The 18,975-nt window shown below is 35.7% G+C and overlaps 1 protein-coding gene across 1 annotated transcript; it reads right to left on the bottom strand.

Annotated features, from left to right (window-relative positions):
* Positions 1–18: 18 nt before the first annotated feature.
* On the bottom strand, positions 19–10,933 carry LOC121527529 (TNFAIP3-interacting protein 1-like). Its single transcript, XM_041814528.1, has 10 exons — positions 10,845–10,933; positions 4,234–4,334; positions 4,046–4,136; positions 3,735–3,809; positions 3,584–3,649; positions 3,376–3,498; positions 2,447–2,575; positions 784–861; positions 251–376; positions 19–159 (listed from the first exon to the last, which is right to left on the bottom strand). The coding sequence occupies exons 1-10, from the start codon at positions 10,845–10,847 to the stop codon at positions 46–48; spliced, it is 906 nt and encodes a 301-aa protein (XP_041670462.1). The 5' UTR covers positions 10,848–10,933; the 3' UTR covers positions 19–45.
* Between the last annotated feature and the right edge of the window lie 8,042 nt (positions 10,934–18,975).

Below are 18,975 nucleotides of genomic sequence, written 5' to 3'. Positions count from 1 at the left end.
ATTTTTAAAAATAGAGTGAGAGGCGGTTAAATTTCACAGTCCATTTTAACGCCTTTGTAGCACCATATGGTGCTTGTTGATGTGTTGGACCTCCCAGTTTGGACACTTTGGTGGAGTTGTGCAGTGACATTCAGGTTCCTGCTGTGGCGTCTGTGTCGCCTGTAATGAACAGAGACAAGATGATTCAGTTTAGAGGTCTTAACTTCAGTAAACATGGCTGAATAAAAGCACATAAAATGACTTGTTTTACCTGAGATTTGAAGACATGCAGCTCTCTGTAAACTTTTCTATACTTCTTCTCTAGATCCCAGTATTTCTCCTTTAGCTTCTCCCTGTCCTTCCGCTCCTTCAGGAAGTCTTCTTTGTAGACTTCAGCCTGGAGGTAAACCACAAGAAAACATGGTATCAGTACTTCAGTTAGCCCTGGTGATGGTGTATCAAAGTGTAAAAAAAAAAAACTACAATACTACTTTAATAAAGTAAAATGAGAGGACTGGTCTAAAAATTTACCTTGCACTAGCAGCTGATTAGCCAAGCACATAAATATGGAAGCCGTACCAGGACATGCAACCATTCGTTACATCTGACTCGTTTCTTCCTGTATTACATGTTCATAATCTTGACTAATTAACGTATCATTTAAAAACAGGCGTTTATCACCTAAAGATAACTAGATACATACATTGAGATCTTGAGAAAATAACTTAAATTTTGTCAAAAGGAAAAGGGAGTAAATGAAATGTGTGGATGCATGTATGCACATAAATGTTGAGGAAAACCCACCTGATGTTTCCAGACTTCATGTAGTGTTTCAGGGCTCATTTCTAGAGGTTGTGTTTTCTGAAGTGCCTCCTCCAGGGCCTGCACAAACACATTTAACAATATTTAATATACATATTCTAGAAAGGAATAAACTCTCATTGTAGCTCTTATAGCAAAAAAATAAAGATTTGCTGTCTTTCTCTCAATCTGCACAGGAATTTTTAACTTGAACTTTATAGTGCCAAAGAAGAAACTTTTGCTTTTCAGCCAGGAAAAAACACAAAATATATAAGCACATAGATTCAGTTAGAGGAAAACATTCAAAAATTCTACAAATACAAGAATATATCAAGGGACAACTTCAAATAAAAACATCTTTAAAGAAAAGATTCACACCAGATAACTTTTAAGGTTCAACTGTATACTGTTAAGTATGACTGTATGGTGATGAAGTGGTGGTTCATTTCCACCCATACAGGCAGATATTTACAGATGATACTGAGCTATATTTATAGTCCATGTAGGCCAATATTTAAAGCCAATATTGTCAGCAAATATAGGCCTATATTTACAGTCCAAATAGGCTTTTTCCAGCCTACATAGAGCAATATTTACAGCCAATATAGACTAACGTTTACAGCCAACATAGACCAATATTTACAGCAAATATAGGCCAATATTTACAGCCAATATAGACCAATATTTGCAGCAAAAATAAGCCTATATTTGCAGTCCAAATAGGCTTTTATTTCCTACATACATAGTGTAGTATCTACAGCACATATAGGCCAATATGTAAAGTCCATATAAGCCAATATTTACAGCAAATACAGGCCTATATTTACATTAAAATGGGCTTTTTTTCCGGCTTCATATTGGGCTGTATTTACAGCCCATGTCATTACATATGTAAGGTCCTTATAGGCAAATATTTATAGCCCATATAGGCCAATATTTACATCCCATACAGGCTGCTACTTAAAGCCTTTATAGATCAATATTGCCCATATAGTCGTAAATTTAAAACCCAAATAAGCTAATATTTAAAGTCCAAATGGGTAGATATTTACAGCAGATTTAGGCCTGTATTTGAAGTCCTTATAGGCTATTCTTTCCAGCCCATATAGGCTGATATTTAAAGCAAATTTTGGCTAATATTTACAGCCCATATAAACTAGTATTAACAACCAGTATATGCCTTTCATTTCCAGCATATATAGGCAAATATTAATAGTTGATGTACGCCTATATTTCCAGCTCATATAGGATAGTAATCACAGCCCATGTGGGCTGTTATTCCCACCCATACAGGCCAGTATAAACAGTCCATGTAGGCCAATATTAACAGCTGACACAGGACTATAAATAGACAATTTTCTTCAGCTTATAAAGGCAAATATTTACAGCCGATATATTAGTTGTAAATGTGGACAGAGATCTTTATATCTTCCAATTACGCTAAAATCTGCTGATACTGATATGCTGATAATATTGTGAATCCCTATTACAATGAGGGATTTGGAGTAAACACATTTTTAAAAGACTTCTTAAATGAAATTTTCTTTCTGAATTTACCTTATACAGCAGTTCTTATCAGAAATCAGGAAAAAAGGTCAATGAAAGGCCAAAAGAGCCAGTAGATCAGTAGACCCGAGCTAATATGCTTGTGCTGGTATGAACACACCTTGTGCAGTCTCTTAATCTCCTCATTCTGATGCTGCCCTCTTCTGGTCAAAGTGTTGTTTTGCTCTCGTAGCTCCTTGGCCTCCTTTTCTGCTCTCAGTAGCTCAGAGCTGATGTCAGCATCACCAGTCTGTGAAGTTTTATAACATTTTTATACATGTTTTTACAGATTTAATCCATGAAAATACCTTTTATCAGTGTTACTCAACCAAAGAGCCAAACTGTTGAAAAATACCTTTACAAGAGCCACGATCTAAGTGGTGAAAAGTGGGTGAAAGTACCAATAAAAGTAGGCCAAAGCTGGCAAAATAGGTGAAAAAAAGCTGCAAAAAAGTGGCCAAAAATGGGTTAACAGGGGTAAAATTGGCAGAACACGACAAAAAATGGGTGAAAAGTGACAAAAAATGTGGAGGAAAAAAGGCAGAAATGGGTTATACATGACAAAAAAAGTACTTACAAGTGGCAATAATGGTAAAAAAAAAAATCAGCAGAAAATTTAGTAAAAAACCTGGCAAAAAGCAGCACAAGTTCAGGGAAAATGAGTAACAAGTGACTAAAATTGGCAAAAGCAGCAAAAAGGTGGGGGAAAATGAGTGACAAGTGTCTAAAATTTGCAGAAAGGTGGGGGAAAATGAATGAAAAGCAACTAATATTGGCAAAAAGGTTGGGGAAAATAAGTGTTAGGTTACTAAAATTGGCAAAAAGCAGAAAAAAGGTGGGGGAAATAAGTGAAAAGTGACTAAAATTGGCAAAAAGCAGCAAAAACATTGGGGAAAATTAGTGAAAAGTGACTAAAATTGGGAAAAAGCAGCAAAATAAAGGCATAAAAGTGCCCCAAATCATCAAAAAAGAGCCACATGTGGCTGTAGAGCCATGTGTTGAATATCACTGCCTTATATTGTAACTAGATTTAAAATGTGCTGTATTTACCAACGTGCTCTTGTTAGTCTCGAGTGTCTTGAATTTTAACTTGGTGTTCCTGTCTCCTCTTTCACACAGCTCCTCCTCAAACTGGCTGTAGTCGTGTTGCAGTAATGCTTTTAAATCTTGAACCTGAGTGTAAAGGAGAGAAAAGAACACGTGAGTGAAGTCATCAAACAAACTGAAAAGTGCTGAATGGCTTTGTGTCTTTGCTCACCTTCTCTTTGTAATACTGCCTCATGGTGCGGTACTCTTTAGCCCATTTCTCATTAATAGAAAGAAGCTGAGTGAAACAGAGAGGACATTTAAGTACAGTAACATTTATGTGTTTTGGGTTGAATATAAACTTCAGTTCTGAATGTACTGACCTCTTGTTTTTGCTCCTCCAAAATAAGAATCTTTGCTTTCCATCCGGCCTCACTGCTGCCCACTGATGCATCAAACTGAAGCAGAGTAAAGAGAAAAAGAGGAACTGTAAAACTATACCATCTGCGACTGAATTGCCAAATACTCATCATGAACGTGTTGTCCGACTTCCTTTTAGACAATTTGGGAATTTCTGTTTGCTACTGTTTCCAGTAAGACAAACATGTTCATTTCCCTGCAGCCATGCTGACTGCAGTGTAATGGATCCCGTTCTCACACGCGTATATTCCAGTGTTACATCTGTTAGTAATACCTGGGTGTTTCCTGGGAGACTACCAGAATGGAAAACTGCCGCTGGATTGAGCTTTTCTTCAACGGAGCGATCCGCCATAAAAGCATCATACCTAAAAACATGAAATCACATAACCAAAAATGATCTTTGATGAACTTTATTGATAAAACTCGTTGATAAGTCACAAGAAGTGTGAGTGATGGGCTCACCTGTTGACACTAGGCAGTGATGGATACAGTCTGTCAGTCTGTTTGTTCTCAGCCGCTGATCTCTCCACAGGAGGCTTCACTGATGCATTTTCATGTAGAGACTGTAAACACAAAAAGAGAAATGCACTGACCTTGACAGCAATTTAAAAAAAAACTTAATTTAGCATGTAAACTGACTTTCAGGAGAAAAAACTGTCCCGATACTGACAGAAATTATGCAGACTGAGGAATCTTACATCAACTTTACCTGATATTTATAGTGATTTTTCTGGCTTTACGTTCCAAATGTGCAATAACTAATGTTACTACTCTGTCTTTTAAATAATTTGTCTCTCATCCAGTGTTAATTCTGGCAGCTAGTTTGATTTTAGACTTAGTTTTAGTCTTTAAAGCAATGCATTTTAGTTTTAGTCACATTTTAGTCCAGTGGTCCCCAAACTTTTTTCCTTAGGCCCCCCTACTCATATCTAGGAAGATCTAAGGCCCCCTCCCCAGGACCCATTTAGAAAAACTAAATATCAGTTTCCATTGTTTCATTGAGAACACCACGATGGTATAGGCCTACATCCAGTTGTTCTTGACAAAAGATCTATGAATAACCTGTCCATTATTATGAGACAATATCAGGGCCGCTTAAGAAAGATATTCTAAAGAGGACCTAGTGATTTTCAAGAAAAAAAAACTTCTTTGAATGTTGTTAATGTAAGTTAACAAAAACGTAGAATTTTTGACTTGAAAGTCGTTTTTGGTGTCTCACTTTTTTGACTTTGCATCGTAATAAATTTATGATGCTGAAAACTTGAAATCTGCGTGTTTCTAATGTCAAAATTTTAGGACTTTTTAATGTCAGGAATTCTCATGACATGTAATTAAAGCCATTTTTCTTGGATTTTCATGACAGCTCTCCAGAGGGTCATCAACACAGCACAGAAAATCACAGGCTGTGCTCCCCTCTCCTTAGAGGAGCTGTTCAGGTCCCGCTGCCACAGGAAGGCCCTGGGCATCCTGAAGGACTCATCCCACCCTGCACATCACCTGTTCAACAGCTACCCTCAGGTAGACGGTTCAGGACAATAAGAACCAAAACTAACAGACTGAAAAACAGCCCCTATCCCTGTGCAGTTTCAATATTTAATGAGAAACTGCTTGAGCACTGAATGAAACTGCAAAAACAATGTCATTGTACTTTGTACAATGACAGTAAAAATGAATGAATGAATGAATCCTCCTTCTTGTTTAATATTCTAGGGTGGCAACGGTCCTGATACATTATCATTATTTTTCTCATCATGATCATTAAAAATTATATATGTGCATCCAACTTTGACAAATCAGAGAAGTAAGAGCCCTGCACCCCCTCTAGTTTTGGTCCATAAAAAGTCCTCACATTTTAGTCTTTACTTTTAGTCCAAGCATTTATTTTCTTGCCTAAATCTGGTACCAAATCATGGTAGTGTGTTCTCTGCCAAACCTGGGGTCCCTGCTTTCTACAGCTGAGAGGCAGAATAGATACAGATGTATTGTTTTTGACAGATTTACACACACTGGAGAAATAACACAGATTTTGAATGTCTGATGAAAACTACATTTCATTTTAGTCTAGTTTTAGTCACCTTTACGAAAACTGAACTTAGTCTTTATCAATTTTAGTCATCATTGATCTATTGTTGTTAGTCTTGGTCTAGTTTTTGTCATGGAAAAAAAGGCTGTTGATGAACATTTTTAGTTATAGTTTTAGTCAATGAATTTAACGCTGCTCTGATCCAAGAAAAATGGCTTTAATTTGCATACAGGTCACGACAGAATTGCAAATATTCTCCAAAAAAGTAACGAATGTAAAGAATGGGGCGGTGTTAATTTTGGCGACTAAAACTATGACTAAAAATGTTTGTCGACAGCCTTTTTTCCATGACAAAAACTAGACTAATACTAACAAAAATAGATCTGTGATGACTAAAACTGACAAAAACTAAGTTTAGTTTTCATCAAGATGACTAAAACTAGACTAAAATGTAATGTAGTTTTTGTCGGACGTTCAAAATCCATGATATTTCTCCACTGTGTGAAAATCTGTCTAAAACAATGCATCTGTATCTATTCTGCCTCTCAGCTGTAGAAAGCAGGGACCCCAGGTTTAGTAGAGTGCAGAGAACACACTACCATGATTTTGTACCAGATTTAGGCAAAAAAATAAATGCTTGGACTAAAAGTAAAGACTAAAATGTGAGGACTTTTATGGACTAAAACTAGACTAAAATGTATTGAGTTTTCGTCGACTAAAACTAGACTAAAACTAAAAGAATAGAAGTGACTAAAATGTGACTTAAACTAAAATATGTTTCATTTAAAGACTAAAACTAAGACTAAAATTAAAAATAGCTGCCCAAATACACACTGGAATGGGGAAAACAAAAGACCAAATGTGCCTTTTTATGACCTATTTTCTAACTTTGTGGCCTTGTGCATGGATTAGGCTGGGTTGAGGGTCATGTATGTGTATATTTTTGTATTTAAAGCACTTTGTGCAACATTATTTTGTATGACATGAACTCTACAAATACAGTTTTCCCAGCTGATTTAACCTCCGGAGTCCACTACCCCCTAATTTAACCAATCAAATTTATTTAATAAAAAATGTAATAGTTGTACCTTGGATGGGACATAAAATATGATTGGAAAAGGAGACAGGACAAAATGAACATTTTTAAAAAGCACAGCATTACAAAATCCCTGGGTGGTCATGCAGACTTACATTTTACTTTACTCTGCTCCTGTGATTACATTCATTCATGCCATGTTAATTTTACTACCCCACAGGCAGGGCTTTTCTAACTGAGAGGGTAACTTCACCCACGGTGCAAAAGCATCTAATGCCCAATTCTGGAAAAATGCCACACGTTAATGGATGGATGCCAAATTATTTGAGAAAAATGACAAAACATACTTAAAGTGATCAAGTACTGTTCACTCTTTTAGCTCAGAAAAACAGATTTGAAGAAGCTGTTTTGGATTTTTAAGTTATAACAACTCCATTTTTTCCAAGCTTTTACTGTTCGGTCTCAACCAAAGTACAGTCATTATAACAGGACACACAGTCAGAATTAAAATGTGGATGAGTGGCTGCTTCGGGCTTCCATACATCATGGACTTTTTGACACAGGGACACGTAAGAAATTAACTCACAAAATTTCCTTGACTGACTTTTAGGTCCTGACCCACCAGCTGAGAATTACTGATGTAAGTGACCCAGGTCCAGGCCCTCAGACTGGTTTATAGCAGTGACACTCAATATGTGGCTCTGGAGCCACATGAGGCTCTTTTGTGACTATTTGTGGCTCTTTTATATCTTCATTTTAAATATTATTCACCCAGAAAACCCTAAAAGGAAACTTTTTTGTTTTTCACACTTTTTTTGCCAGTTGTCACCCATTAGAGCTACCTTTTACCATTAAATACCACTTTTTTCCTATCTTATTGCCCATTTTTTGCCACTTTTATCTAATTTTTGTCCTTTGTCACCATTTTCTGCCATTTTTGTCATGTTTTTGGACCATTTTATGCTACCTGTAATTCATTTTTTGTCACTTCTCACTCATTTTTGCTATTTTCTGTCGCTTCTTCCACTTTTTCTCCCCATTTCAGCTCCTTTTTAAACATTTTTGCTGCTTTTTGACCATTTTTGCCACCTTTAATTTACTTTTAATGCTACTTAAGCCGGGTTTTTTTGGCCACTTTTCACCACTTAGATTGTGGCTCTTGCAAAGGTATTTTTCAACAATATGGCTCTTTGGTTGAGCAGGGTTGTGAACCACTGGTTTAAAGGATATAAAAGGCCTAGAAAATATACCAGTGCCTATTGGCTTGTGTCTTTTTAAGAGTGTAGCAACAGGCTAAGACAAAAAGACATTTACTCTATTTGTCTTTGGTCCTCCAGCCTTTACTCGGATAAATTCTCTTCCATGAGCACCAGCGGTTTGAGGGAGGCACTTTTTGGCTCTTTTTTTACTTTATGTGGTTACACCTTTGTACTAGTAAAGTAAACTAATATACAAAATATCAAAACCCCCCAAAATCAAAAAGGAACAAACACTTCTTAAAAATCCTTAATTATAATAAATATAATAATAAACAACATTTTAAATGATTTAAAATAACACCAATGCCTTATTATTTGTATTATCCACAGCCTTTAATGCCTATATTAAACTTTAAGGATTCACCGCCAAGAAATATGGGCCAAATGAAAGTGCACATTAGGCCATTTGTCAGCAAATTTTGATGATTAAAGACGATAAACTGCCCAATATTTGGTGTCTAAGACTTTTATATTTGTTTCTTTGGTATAAAACAGGTTCTGATAATGACAACCATTTATAATTTCTATAACAAAGGGTAAAAAAATCCAGATTTATGTTATGTGTAACCATTCAGCATCAAATGTTAAAGCTATGATTTGTGCACATAAGCTGCCTGAATATTCCTTTTATTTCAATAAGGACATTTCTGTATCGTTGAAGAGTGAAGAAAGCAGACTCTTAAGGCAGTAAGTTAATGACTAAATATGGAAAAACAGATCATATTTTTGGGCCCTTGTCAGCTGGGGGCCCTTAGAATCATCCTGACTTTCTTCCCTACATTGGAGGCCCCTGGCAATAGGCTGGTGTTTGGAATCGAGCAAAAACAGTTTTAAAAAGTGTCACCTTTTAATATCAGGGGTCCTTGTATAGTACTATGTATTCAACCCAAGGTGATAATAGTTTGGGATTTTTCATTAGTTTGTATTTCGTTACTTTAGTTTTAATTTGTTTTTACTGCTGGTTTGTGAGTTCAGTTTAGTTTTTATTTTGCAAAAATGCTTCGTTTTAGTTTAGTTTTTATTAGTTTTAGTTTTTTTTCGGCTGAGGGAACATCATACATTTTTAAAGCATATTCCAACAGGCTACTCTTCACTTATCATTTTATTTATTTAAAGATGATGTTTGAATAAAACTCCAGAGTTAAACTACCACTGTGTGAACCAATCAGATCAGGCCATTTTACTCTCCCCAGACTCTGGTGTAGGTGCCAGTCTGTCTGGTTGTGTCAAAAACTAAAACTAAGGAGATTTCGTCTCCAGTTTTTTATTTTATTTTAGTTAGTTTTGTAAGTGCACTATACAGTTTTAGTTTGTTTTCGGGGTCTTTTAGTAAAGCTTAGTTTTTATTTAGTTTCAGTTAACTAAGATGGTTTTTGAATTTTGGTTTTACTTATTTAGTTTCGGTTAACTATAATAACATCGATTCAACCAAAATAAAAGGAATTAAATCGATAAAGGGGGCAGCTCCTTAATACTGGTCAAGTCAAAAATATAGGGGGATTTATGGCAAATCAAAATATGTCATTGTTACTTCTTGAAACGTACGTTTGACTGGATTTGGTTATGCAAAGGGCATCAATAATACAACGTGACAGTCAAGTCCCATCACAGAATTATCCTCAGTCACACTTTACACAGGATCTCTGGGAGATAAATTATTCAAAAGAGAATAAAAAATAACCTAAGTCAGGGGTGTCAAACTCAGTCACCGAAGGGGCAGGATTCTGCATTAAGGTCTGACCTGAGGGCCCAACAGAGTCCACGTTTAACGGTCAACCTCATTTTAGCCAGTAATAAATTATGGGGGAAACATTAGCACTGTTGATAGATGATTTTGATATTTAAATAGTCAAAATGATCAGCTTAAAGGCCCAAAATCTGACATAAAAAGTCAAACTTATCAGTTCAAAAGGTCAAAAATGAAATTAGATGTGAAAATAAGGCTTTATAAAGGCAAATATATGAAAAAGAAAGTCACATGCATGTTTTTAAGGCAAAAATACGACTCTAAATTTAAAATTGTTCACCTAAAAGGTCAAAATATGAGATAAAAAATCCAAATTATTAATAAAAAGGTTAAAATATGAGAAAAAAAAGTCAAATGATAAATTAACAGGTCAAAATATGAGATAAAAAGTCAAAACAATAAAATTTACAAAGTCAAAATATGAGATAAAAAGTCAAAATTATAAATTGAAAAAAATCCAAAATATCAGAATCAAAATTATAAGTTGAAAAAGTAAAATATAAGACAGAAAGTCAAAATGATAAATGTAAAAGGTCAAAATATTAAAAAAAAATAAAAGCACAAATGAAAGATTGAAGTCATAATTGTGAAAAATAATGAAAATATGAAATGAAAACACAAATGAATTTATTTTCCCATATTTCTTTTTATCTAATTATTTTTTATTTATATTTTTAACTCATTTTTATGACTTAAGGATATTTGATATCATCCAGGTGTAGTTTACATTTTTATACAGGAGGAAATCTGCAGACCTCATATTTTAGAGCCAGTTATAATAAGAATATGATCTGATCTTGTGGGCCAGGTGGGCCGGATTTGGCCCCCGGGTCTTGAGTTTGACACCCCTGATAAGTTAAAGAATCCAGGAGTCAAACATGGAGCTAGAAGAAGCGTTTTGTGTTGTTCACGTTGTTCTTGTTGATAAATAGCATTTCAGTAACATGACAAACTGGGAATAAATGTTAAAACACACATTAATGTGATCAATAACAAAATCAAACTCACCATATTGTTTTTGGTCGAGGTCCAGAGCACGTGCTGATCCCTCACAAACACGGTTTAAATGAACGAGCGTCCCCGTCCGCGAGTTACTCTGACGCTCCCGTGTGACGTTTCAAAACCGGCTTCGTCCAATCAGCTGCCGGGATTCCCTCCCTGGGGCTCGAACAGTCATAGGTCCGACTGCTGACGGAGATTATCGAAGGAAAGGAAAGTACAAGAATTATATCAGGGGCACGAGCGGTAATTGGCGATGGATCCACGGCCAGAATCGATGACTAAGACAAAAAACCGTACCCACACACTAAAAGAAATGACACGACACGTTTCTACAGTCTATGAATGACACACATTCCAGACATGTCGAGGAACTTCACTCGGATTTAGTCATTTTAGCGGGTATTGTTTTGTGACGTTTCTTATTGGCACTGTTTGCTAGCTGTTATGTACGGATCCCCAGACATGACAAAATTAAAAACAAATGAAATTGTGGCCACGACATAGCTATAACGTGCGCACGAAATGCTAATTTGTGGCCACGAAGTAGGTGTAATGTACACACGAACTACTATGTTAATATCATTCCTGGACAGCTGGGTAAGCAAATCGAGCGCACCTTCTCTAAGGTCCAATGTAGAGGCAGTAGAGGGACTAAACCAGTGATACTTAGCATGTGGCTCTTTTGTGATGATTTGTGGCTCTTTTGAGATGATTTGTGGCTCTTTTGAGATGATTTGTGGCTCTTGTGATGATTTGTGGCTCTTGTGATGATTTGTGGCTCTTTTGAGATGATTTGTGGCTCTTTTATGTCTTAATTTGAAATATTATTCCCCCAGAAAACCTTAAAAAAGGAACCTTGACCTCAGAAATTAATCACATTGATCATTTGTTTTCCAGACTTATACAGAAGATTTTAATCGTCAAACTTAACTGTCCCATTCATCCCATTTTTCCCACATTTATCCCATTTTTGCCCTTTTCCACAAATTTTTTTTGCCACTTTTCACCAAATTAATAAACTTTTTCCTATTTTCTGCTCATTTTTGCCACTTCTTGTTACCACTTTTCCACATTTTTTGCCACTTTTAACACATTTTTGCCTGTTTTCCCCATTTTTTGACACTTTTCGCCCGTTAAAGCTATCATTTGCCATTAAATACCACTTCTTTCATTTTTTGCCCATTTATATCACTGCTTTTTTGCCACCTTTATCCAATTTTTGCCCTTTTTCAACACTTTTTTCCCATTTAAGCTACCTTTTGCCATTAAATACCACTTATTTCCTATTTTATTGCCAATTTTTGCAACTTCTTTTTGTAATTTTTCTCCTTTTTTTGCCACTTTTATTACATTTTTCACCCATTTAAGCTACCTTTTGTTATTAAATACATCGTTTCCTTTTTTTGCCTTTTTTTTTCTTTGCATTATTGACTGCTTTTCGACAATTTTAGTGACTTTTCTCTTCTTTTTGCCACATTTTTGCCACTTTTGGAGCATTTTTGTCACCTTTAACTTATTTTTATTGCTACTTAAAGCTGTTTTTGCCACTTTGCCCCGCTTAGATTGTGGCTCTTGTAAATGTATTTGTCAACAGTTTGGCTCTTTGGTTGAGCTGGGTTGAGTAACACTGGGCTAAAGCTACACGATGGACAGGGGTAGCACGGTTGAGTTTTATTTTAGGCTGGGGATGAGCTACAGACATTCTGAAAAGCCTGGCATTGCAAGGAACCATTATTACCGAGAGGCATTTAAACAAAATATTGAGAGCCAGGTTGCTTTACCGGCGGAGGTACGACCTGGAGGATAGGAAGGTGGGCTCGATTTGCTCACCAAGCTGTCCAGGAATTATATCAACATTATTCGTGCGAACGTTATACTTATTTCGTGACCACAATTTAGTATTTCGTTGTCACGAGTTAGTATTTGTGGCCATGAATCAGAATTTCGTATTTTATTTTTTTACCATGTCACTTCTGGGGCTCCGTAGTACGGTATGGGCCTATTATAAAAAGACCAAAGCACCTTAATAAATGTAAATAAATTTTAAAACCCCTCCAAGATTAAGCTTTGTGAAGTTCGCCGTACTTTAGTGGGAGTTTCACTCATCGACTTTTTCACAGCCTGGACTTTAGAGGAACTTTCGGTATCACACAAACCAGCGGTCATTTTGTAAGACGATATAAAACCTTTAACATTCCGCAGCTATAATGGGAAAATCACACATCGGTCAGGTACATTTTTTGCTCATTATTCGTACAGGCTGTCCTTAAAGGTGTTGACTCAGACACTGTTGATTCACGGAAGGAGGAGAAGGGAAAATACGCTGCAGCTCCTCCTCCAGGGGAGTCCACTCATGTCTGCTCATCTGTCAGCTAAATGAAACCTCATTTCAATAATTCTGGGTCTACACATGACAAGCTGCACCCATCACGGTGCGGTTGAGATTCTCCTTAAATGAAACTTAACCCAGATGCAAAAACAGCACAGAAACGTGGGACTGAGGCAAAGAAACTGCACGTTTGTTTAAGTGAAGACCTAGTCTCTCTATCTGAGATGCTCATGAACTTTTCTTAGATTTAGAGAAGGCTTGGGGACTGCCTTGGAAGGATTTGCTTCGTTAAAAACCCAGCAATATTTAAAGAGAGAATCCATACTTGATGTTGAGTGTCATGTCAATCTTAAACCACATTACAGTAAACAAAACAGTGCATGATAATGCAGACTTTACCTCAGTGTCAAACTCAATCACAATAAGTAATAGTTATGGTGGAAAATTACCACTGATGATAAATAATTTAGAGATTTAAATAGTCAAAATGATAAGCTTAAAGGATCAGAATCTGAGACAAAAAGTAAACTAATTAGTTCAAAAGGTCTAAAAATGAAAAAAGATGTTAAAATAAAGATTTAAAAAGGCAAATATATAAAAAAGAAAGTCACAATCATGTTTTTCAGGCAAAAATATGACTCAAAATGTAAAATTGTGCACCCAAAAGGACAAAATATGAGATAATGGTCAAAATAATAAATTGAAAAGGTCAAAATGTTCAATAAAAAGTAAAAATAATAAATTGATGATCAAAATATGAGATAAAAAAGTCAAAATAATAAATGAAAAGGTCAAAATATGAGAAAAAAGTCAAAATTATGAATTAAAAAGGTCAAAATATGAGATAAAAAGTTAAAATAATAAATGAAAGGTCGAAAATGTGAGAAAAAAAGTCAAAAATTTAAAGGAAAAGGTCAAAATATAAGACAAAAGTCAAAATAATAAATGAAAAGGATGAAATATGAGATAAAAAATCATAATTATGAATGAAAATGTAAAAATCTTAGAGAGTCAAAATTATAAGTTGAAAAGGTCAAAATATGAAATAAAAGCACAAATAATAGATTGAAGTCATAATTGTGCAATAAAAAATCTAAAACATGAAATGAAAACACAAATGTATTTATTTTTCCATATTTCTTTTTAATCTGATTATTTTAAATTTTTATTTATTTATTTTTGGTTCACATTTTGATGACTTAAGGATATTTGCCATCATCCAGGTTTAGTTTACATTTTTATACTGGAGGGAATCTGCAGACCTCATGTTTTAGGGCCAGTTATAAAAAGAACATGATCTGATCTTGTGGGTCGGGTATAACTGTACCAGGGGCCAGATTTGGCCCCCGGGCCTTGAGTTTGACACCCCTTGTTTATCTCTTCTGTTTTCATACTATGTTTGCTATACTTATTTAGAAATAATGCAGCATCCCCTCTGGACCAGTATACCTGACCACATCCTGGTTCAAGTCCGGCCCATGGCTACCTTCCCACATGTCTGGCCCCGACTCTCTCATCCCTGTTTCTGACTCCAGCCATCGTGCTCCTTTAGGAATAAAGGCATAAAAAGGCCCCAAAATATATCGTTAGAAAGAAAATGTATTAGGCAGTAAAACCCCGTTCTGATTGTGAAACTTGCAGGATGTAACAGTAGCTCAAAGATGTTTTTCCACTATCATCATTTCTAGTAGGTGAGAACATTATTCTCCATTATTCTCATTATTGTTCTGGTTAAATATGATGATATAAATGCAGGCTTGGGCGTGCCCTGAATTTTTTTAAAATTATGATTATAATTATAATTATTATTATTATTATTTATAGTATATTGGACCCCTGTGAAGGGGCGTGTCTGAAGAGTTTACATCATGTTTGGTGCGCTGACACTCTTGACACCTCTAATTTGTCAAGCATGAAACAGGGCAAAGAGGTGCGACAGGTAGAACTCCCCTGGGGGGGCAAATAGTGATTTCTGCATAGAGAAGCGCTACCAAAAAGGCCATGTTTACTGACAAAAAAGGAGCAGTTTAGCTTTTTAAATATGGATTAAATAACGACCCAGGATGGAGGAAAAGAAACTGGCACTTAGACAGCAGCTAGCTACCACAGCTCACATGGAAGAGCACAGGAGCGTTCATGAACGGTACATCATTACTCACTCACTTGCCGCGCGAAGTTTATTTGGTTGATAGCATATCACCGTTTCAACTTCAAAATATGTCTGTGACAGAGTGAGGATTTTTTCATATGTTTAGAGGCCTCAGCTCTCAGCTCAGTACAAAACTCATCTAGACCAGGGGCGTCAAACTCAACCACACCAGGGGCCGAAATCTGGATTTAGGTCTAACCTGAGGGCCGAACAGGGTCAACATTTAACCAAAAACTGTCAACCTCCTTTTCACAGGTAATACATTAAGGGGAGAAAAACTGATGATAAATGATTTTGATATTTAAAAAAAAAGTCAAAATGATAAGTTTAAAGGCCCAAAATTCTGAGATAAAAAGTCACAATATTAGTTAAAAAGGTCAGAACACAAAAGCAAAAGTTAAAATGTTTTCAAAATATGTGAGATAGAAAGTAAAAATCATGAGTTTGAAGGTCACAATATGAGATAAAAAAACATGTTGAGTTTTAAAAGGTCGAGATATAACTTAAAATTTAAGACTGTGAATTTAAAATGTCAAAATATGTGATGAAATTCTAAATTGTGAGTTTAAAAAGTCAAAATATGAGATTAAAAGTCAAATTTAGGAGTTTACCTTGATGCAGACAAGATGGCCGACATACATCCAATCCATACCGGGAGCCTCAACCTGAAGTCCGTACGTCTAAGGTCAGGCTCAGGCATTAAAACCCGAGTGGTTAGGTTCAGGGTAAGGCAGTGGGGAAGGTGATATATTTGAGATCCAACACCAAGGGTTAGGCTTAGGCGTGAAAAACACTGACAAACACTGGCAGCCGAGTCCAACACCAAGAAGAAACATATGAACTTGTGGGCCGGGTATCTGGATTTAGGTCTAACCTGAGGGCCGAACAGGGTCAACATTTAAACTAAAACTGTCAACCTCATTTTCACCAGTGATGAATTATGGGAAATGAAAAACAACTTAGCTCTGATGATAAAGGATTTTCGGATTTAAAAAAAGTCAAAATGATAAGTTTAAAGGCTCAGAATCTGAGGTAAAAGGCAAATGTATTAGTTCAAAAGGTCAAAACACAAAATTAAAAGAAAAATAGAACAGTAAAAATAATATATAAGGCAGAAATGTGAGACTAAAAGTCAAAATCATGAATTTAAAAGATCAAAATATGAGACAAAACTCACAGCTGTGTATTTAAAAGGTGAAATATGAGAATATGAAATTAAAAGTTGTGTTTAAAGCTAAAAATATGAGATACAATTAAAATTCATGAGTTTAAAAGCTCAAAAGATGAACTAAAATTCAAAATCATGAGTTTTAAAGCTCAACATATGAGATATAGTTCAGAATCAGGGGTTTTACAGCTCAAAATATGAGGCAGATTTAATATTTGTGAAATCAAAATTTAAAATTTAAGATGAAATTAAAAATTGTGAGTTTAAAAGACCAAAATATGAGAGGAAAAAAATCAAAATCATGACTTAAAAGGTCACAATATGAGATAAAAGGCCAAAATGATGCACTGAAAAGGTCAAAAATATGAAATATTCTGAATCCTGAGTTTAAGTTGTAATAAGATGCAAAACTGAAAATTGGAAATGAAAACACAAATTAATTTTTATCTAATTGTTTTCACTCTTGACTCTTAATTTGATGACTTCAGGATATTTTTAATCATCAAGGTTTAGTTTACATTTTTATACAGGAGGAAATCTGCAGACCTCATACTGGTGGGCCAGTTAGAGTTAAAATGTGATGTGATTTGCAGGCTGTGAGTTTGACACCCCTGTCAGAAAAAAACTGATATTTAACTGAAGACTTTTTTGTGAAATGACAGATGATTATGGAGTCTGACCCATTTAAATTCATCTTAGTTTCACTGACTTTCTGATGACTGTCTTAATTTCTTGAAAGTGCTCTAGAAACTGTGAAATCACTGATGGTCGGCACAGAGACTATGACTGTGACATTTCGGGCACCCCTGTCACAGAGCCCTGTGTTGTGGTTTACAGAGGGGGTGTCCTTCATGTGAAACACCTGTGCAGAGATAACCCCCCGAGGTTTCTTCCCAGCACCAACTGGACTGTTTACGGTACGCGTGACACAGTCACTGGAAAGGAAAGATGAGGTGAAGACTTCTTCCTGCCACAGCAGCAGTCTGACATTGAAAGATTCACAGCGCCTGTCTTTAAGTTCCTGTTTGTGTCAACATGCACTTCACACATTTAGACATTTGAGGCCTACGCCCACAGCGGGTTAAAACCAGAAGTGGGTGGGTTCCTCTGTGAGAACTTTTTCTTTTTGGTGATGTAGTGGTTCTTTCTATCTGCATACACCTTTATTCAACCACAGCTTTCAGTTTCAAACCATCCATGAAAAGAGAAGAATTCAGAAAAATGAGCTCAGTGTAATATCAAAGTTAGGTTTCATTGCCAAACCCTTTAACTACATTGTTTTGTGTGTAACAGAGGGGTCAGCAGGTGGCGCTCAGGGAAGCAGCAGCGGCCGCCGGTGGAGGAAGCTACATATCAGTAGGCCTCTATGGTGAGTGAGTTAAAGTGCACACAACACTGAACTGCTGCTGTGAACAGGTAGAAACAGAACGAGCTAAAAGGCTGGCTTAAAGAGATATTTTGGATGTTTTTGAAGCTTGTTTGGACGAGGTACTTGGCAATATGGCACCAGCCTCCAGAGTTCTCTCCAAGCTTTCTTTTTCTCAGGTATTACTAAAGTACATGTTTAGTTTTAGTGACACATCAGACTGTTGCTACCTGCTTATTCCTAATTACTGGGTAATGCCGCCATGCTCAAAAATATCTTCATAGAAAAATAACACTAGAAATTAACTTATTCCAAAGCAGGGTAGTCAAACTTGAGCGCAGAAGGGGCCGGATTCTGGATTAAGGTCTGACCTGAGGTCCTAACAGGGTCCACATTTAACCAAACTGTCAACCTCATTTTCGCCAGTAATAAATTATGTGGGAAAATTAGCACTGTTGATAGATGATTCAGAGATTTAAATTGTCAAAATGATAAGTTTAAAGGCTCAAAATCTGAGATGAAAAGTCAAACTTATACATTCAAAAGGTCAAAAACCAAAATAACATGTTAAAATAAAAAAGCTTTAAAGCTTTAAAAAAGAAAATATATGAAAAAAAGTCACAATCATGTTTTTAAGGCAAAAATATGACTCAAAATTAAAAACTACGCACCTAAAAGGTCAAAATATGAGATAATGGTCAAAATGATAAACCAAAAAGGTCAAAATATTCAATAAAAAGTGAAAATAATAAATTGAAAAGGTCAAAATATGAAATAAAAATACAAATACTAGATTGAAGTCATAATTGTGCAATAAGAATTTAAAAATATGAAATGAAAACAAATGAATTTATTTTCTCATATTTCTTTTAATCTAATTATTTTCAATTTTTCACATTTTTATGACTTAAGGATATTTGATATCATCAAGGTTGATTTTACATTTTTATACTGGAGGAAATCTGCAGACCTCATATTTTAGAGCCGGTTATAATAAGAAAATCTGATCTTGTGGGCCAGGAGTGGCTGTACCACGGGCTGGATTTGGTCCCCAGGCCTTAAGTTTGACACCCCCATTCTAAAGGAATACCAGTCAAATAAGACACAGAAACATGACTTCCTTGC

The sequence above is a fragment of the Cheilinus undulatus genome, linkage group 19 (assembly GCF_018320785.1).
Source record: "Cheilinus undulatus linkage group 19, ASM1832078v1, whole genome shotgun sequence".
NCBI lineage: Eukaryota > Metazoa > Chordata > Actinopteri > Labriformes > Labridae > Cheilinus > Cheilinus undulatus.
This window is presented reverse-complemented; position numbering and strand designations above follow the sequence as displayed.

Excerpts from the sequence above, each read along its gene's own strand:
- LOC121527529 (XM_041814528.1), bottom strand. Across the intron at positions 3,650-3,734 it reads TGGAGGAGCAAAAACAAGAG|CTTCTTTCTATTAATGAGAA; the intron begins GTCAGTACATTC and ends TGTTTCACTCAG. Across the intron at positions 2,576-3,375 it reads AGACTAACAAGAGCACGTTG|ACTGGTGATGCTGACATCAG; the intron begins GTAAATACAGCA and ends AAAACTTCACAG.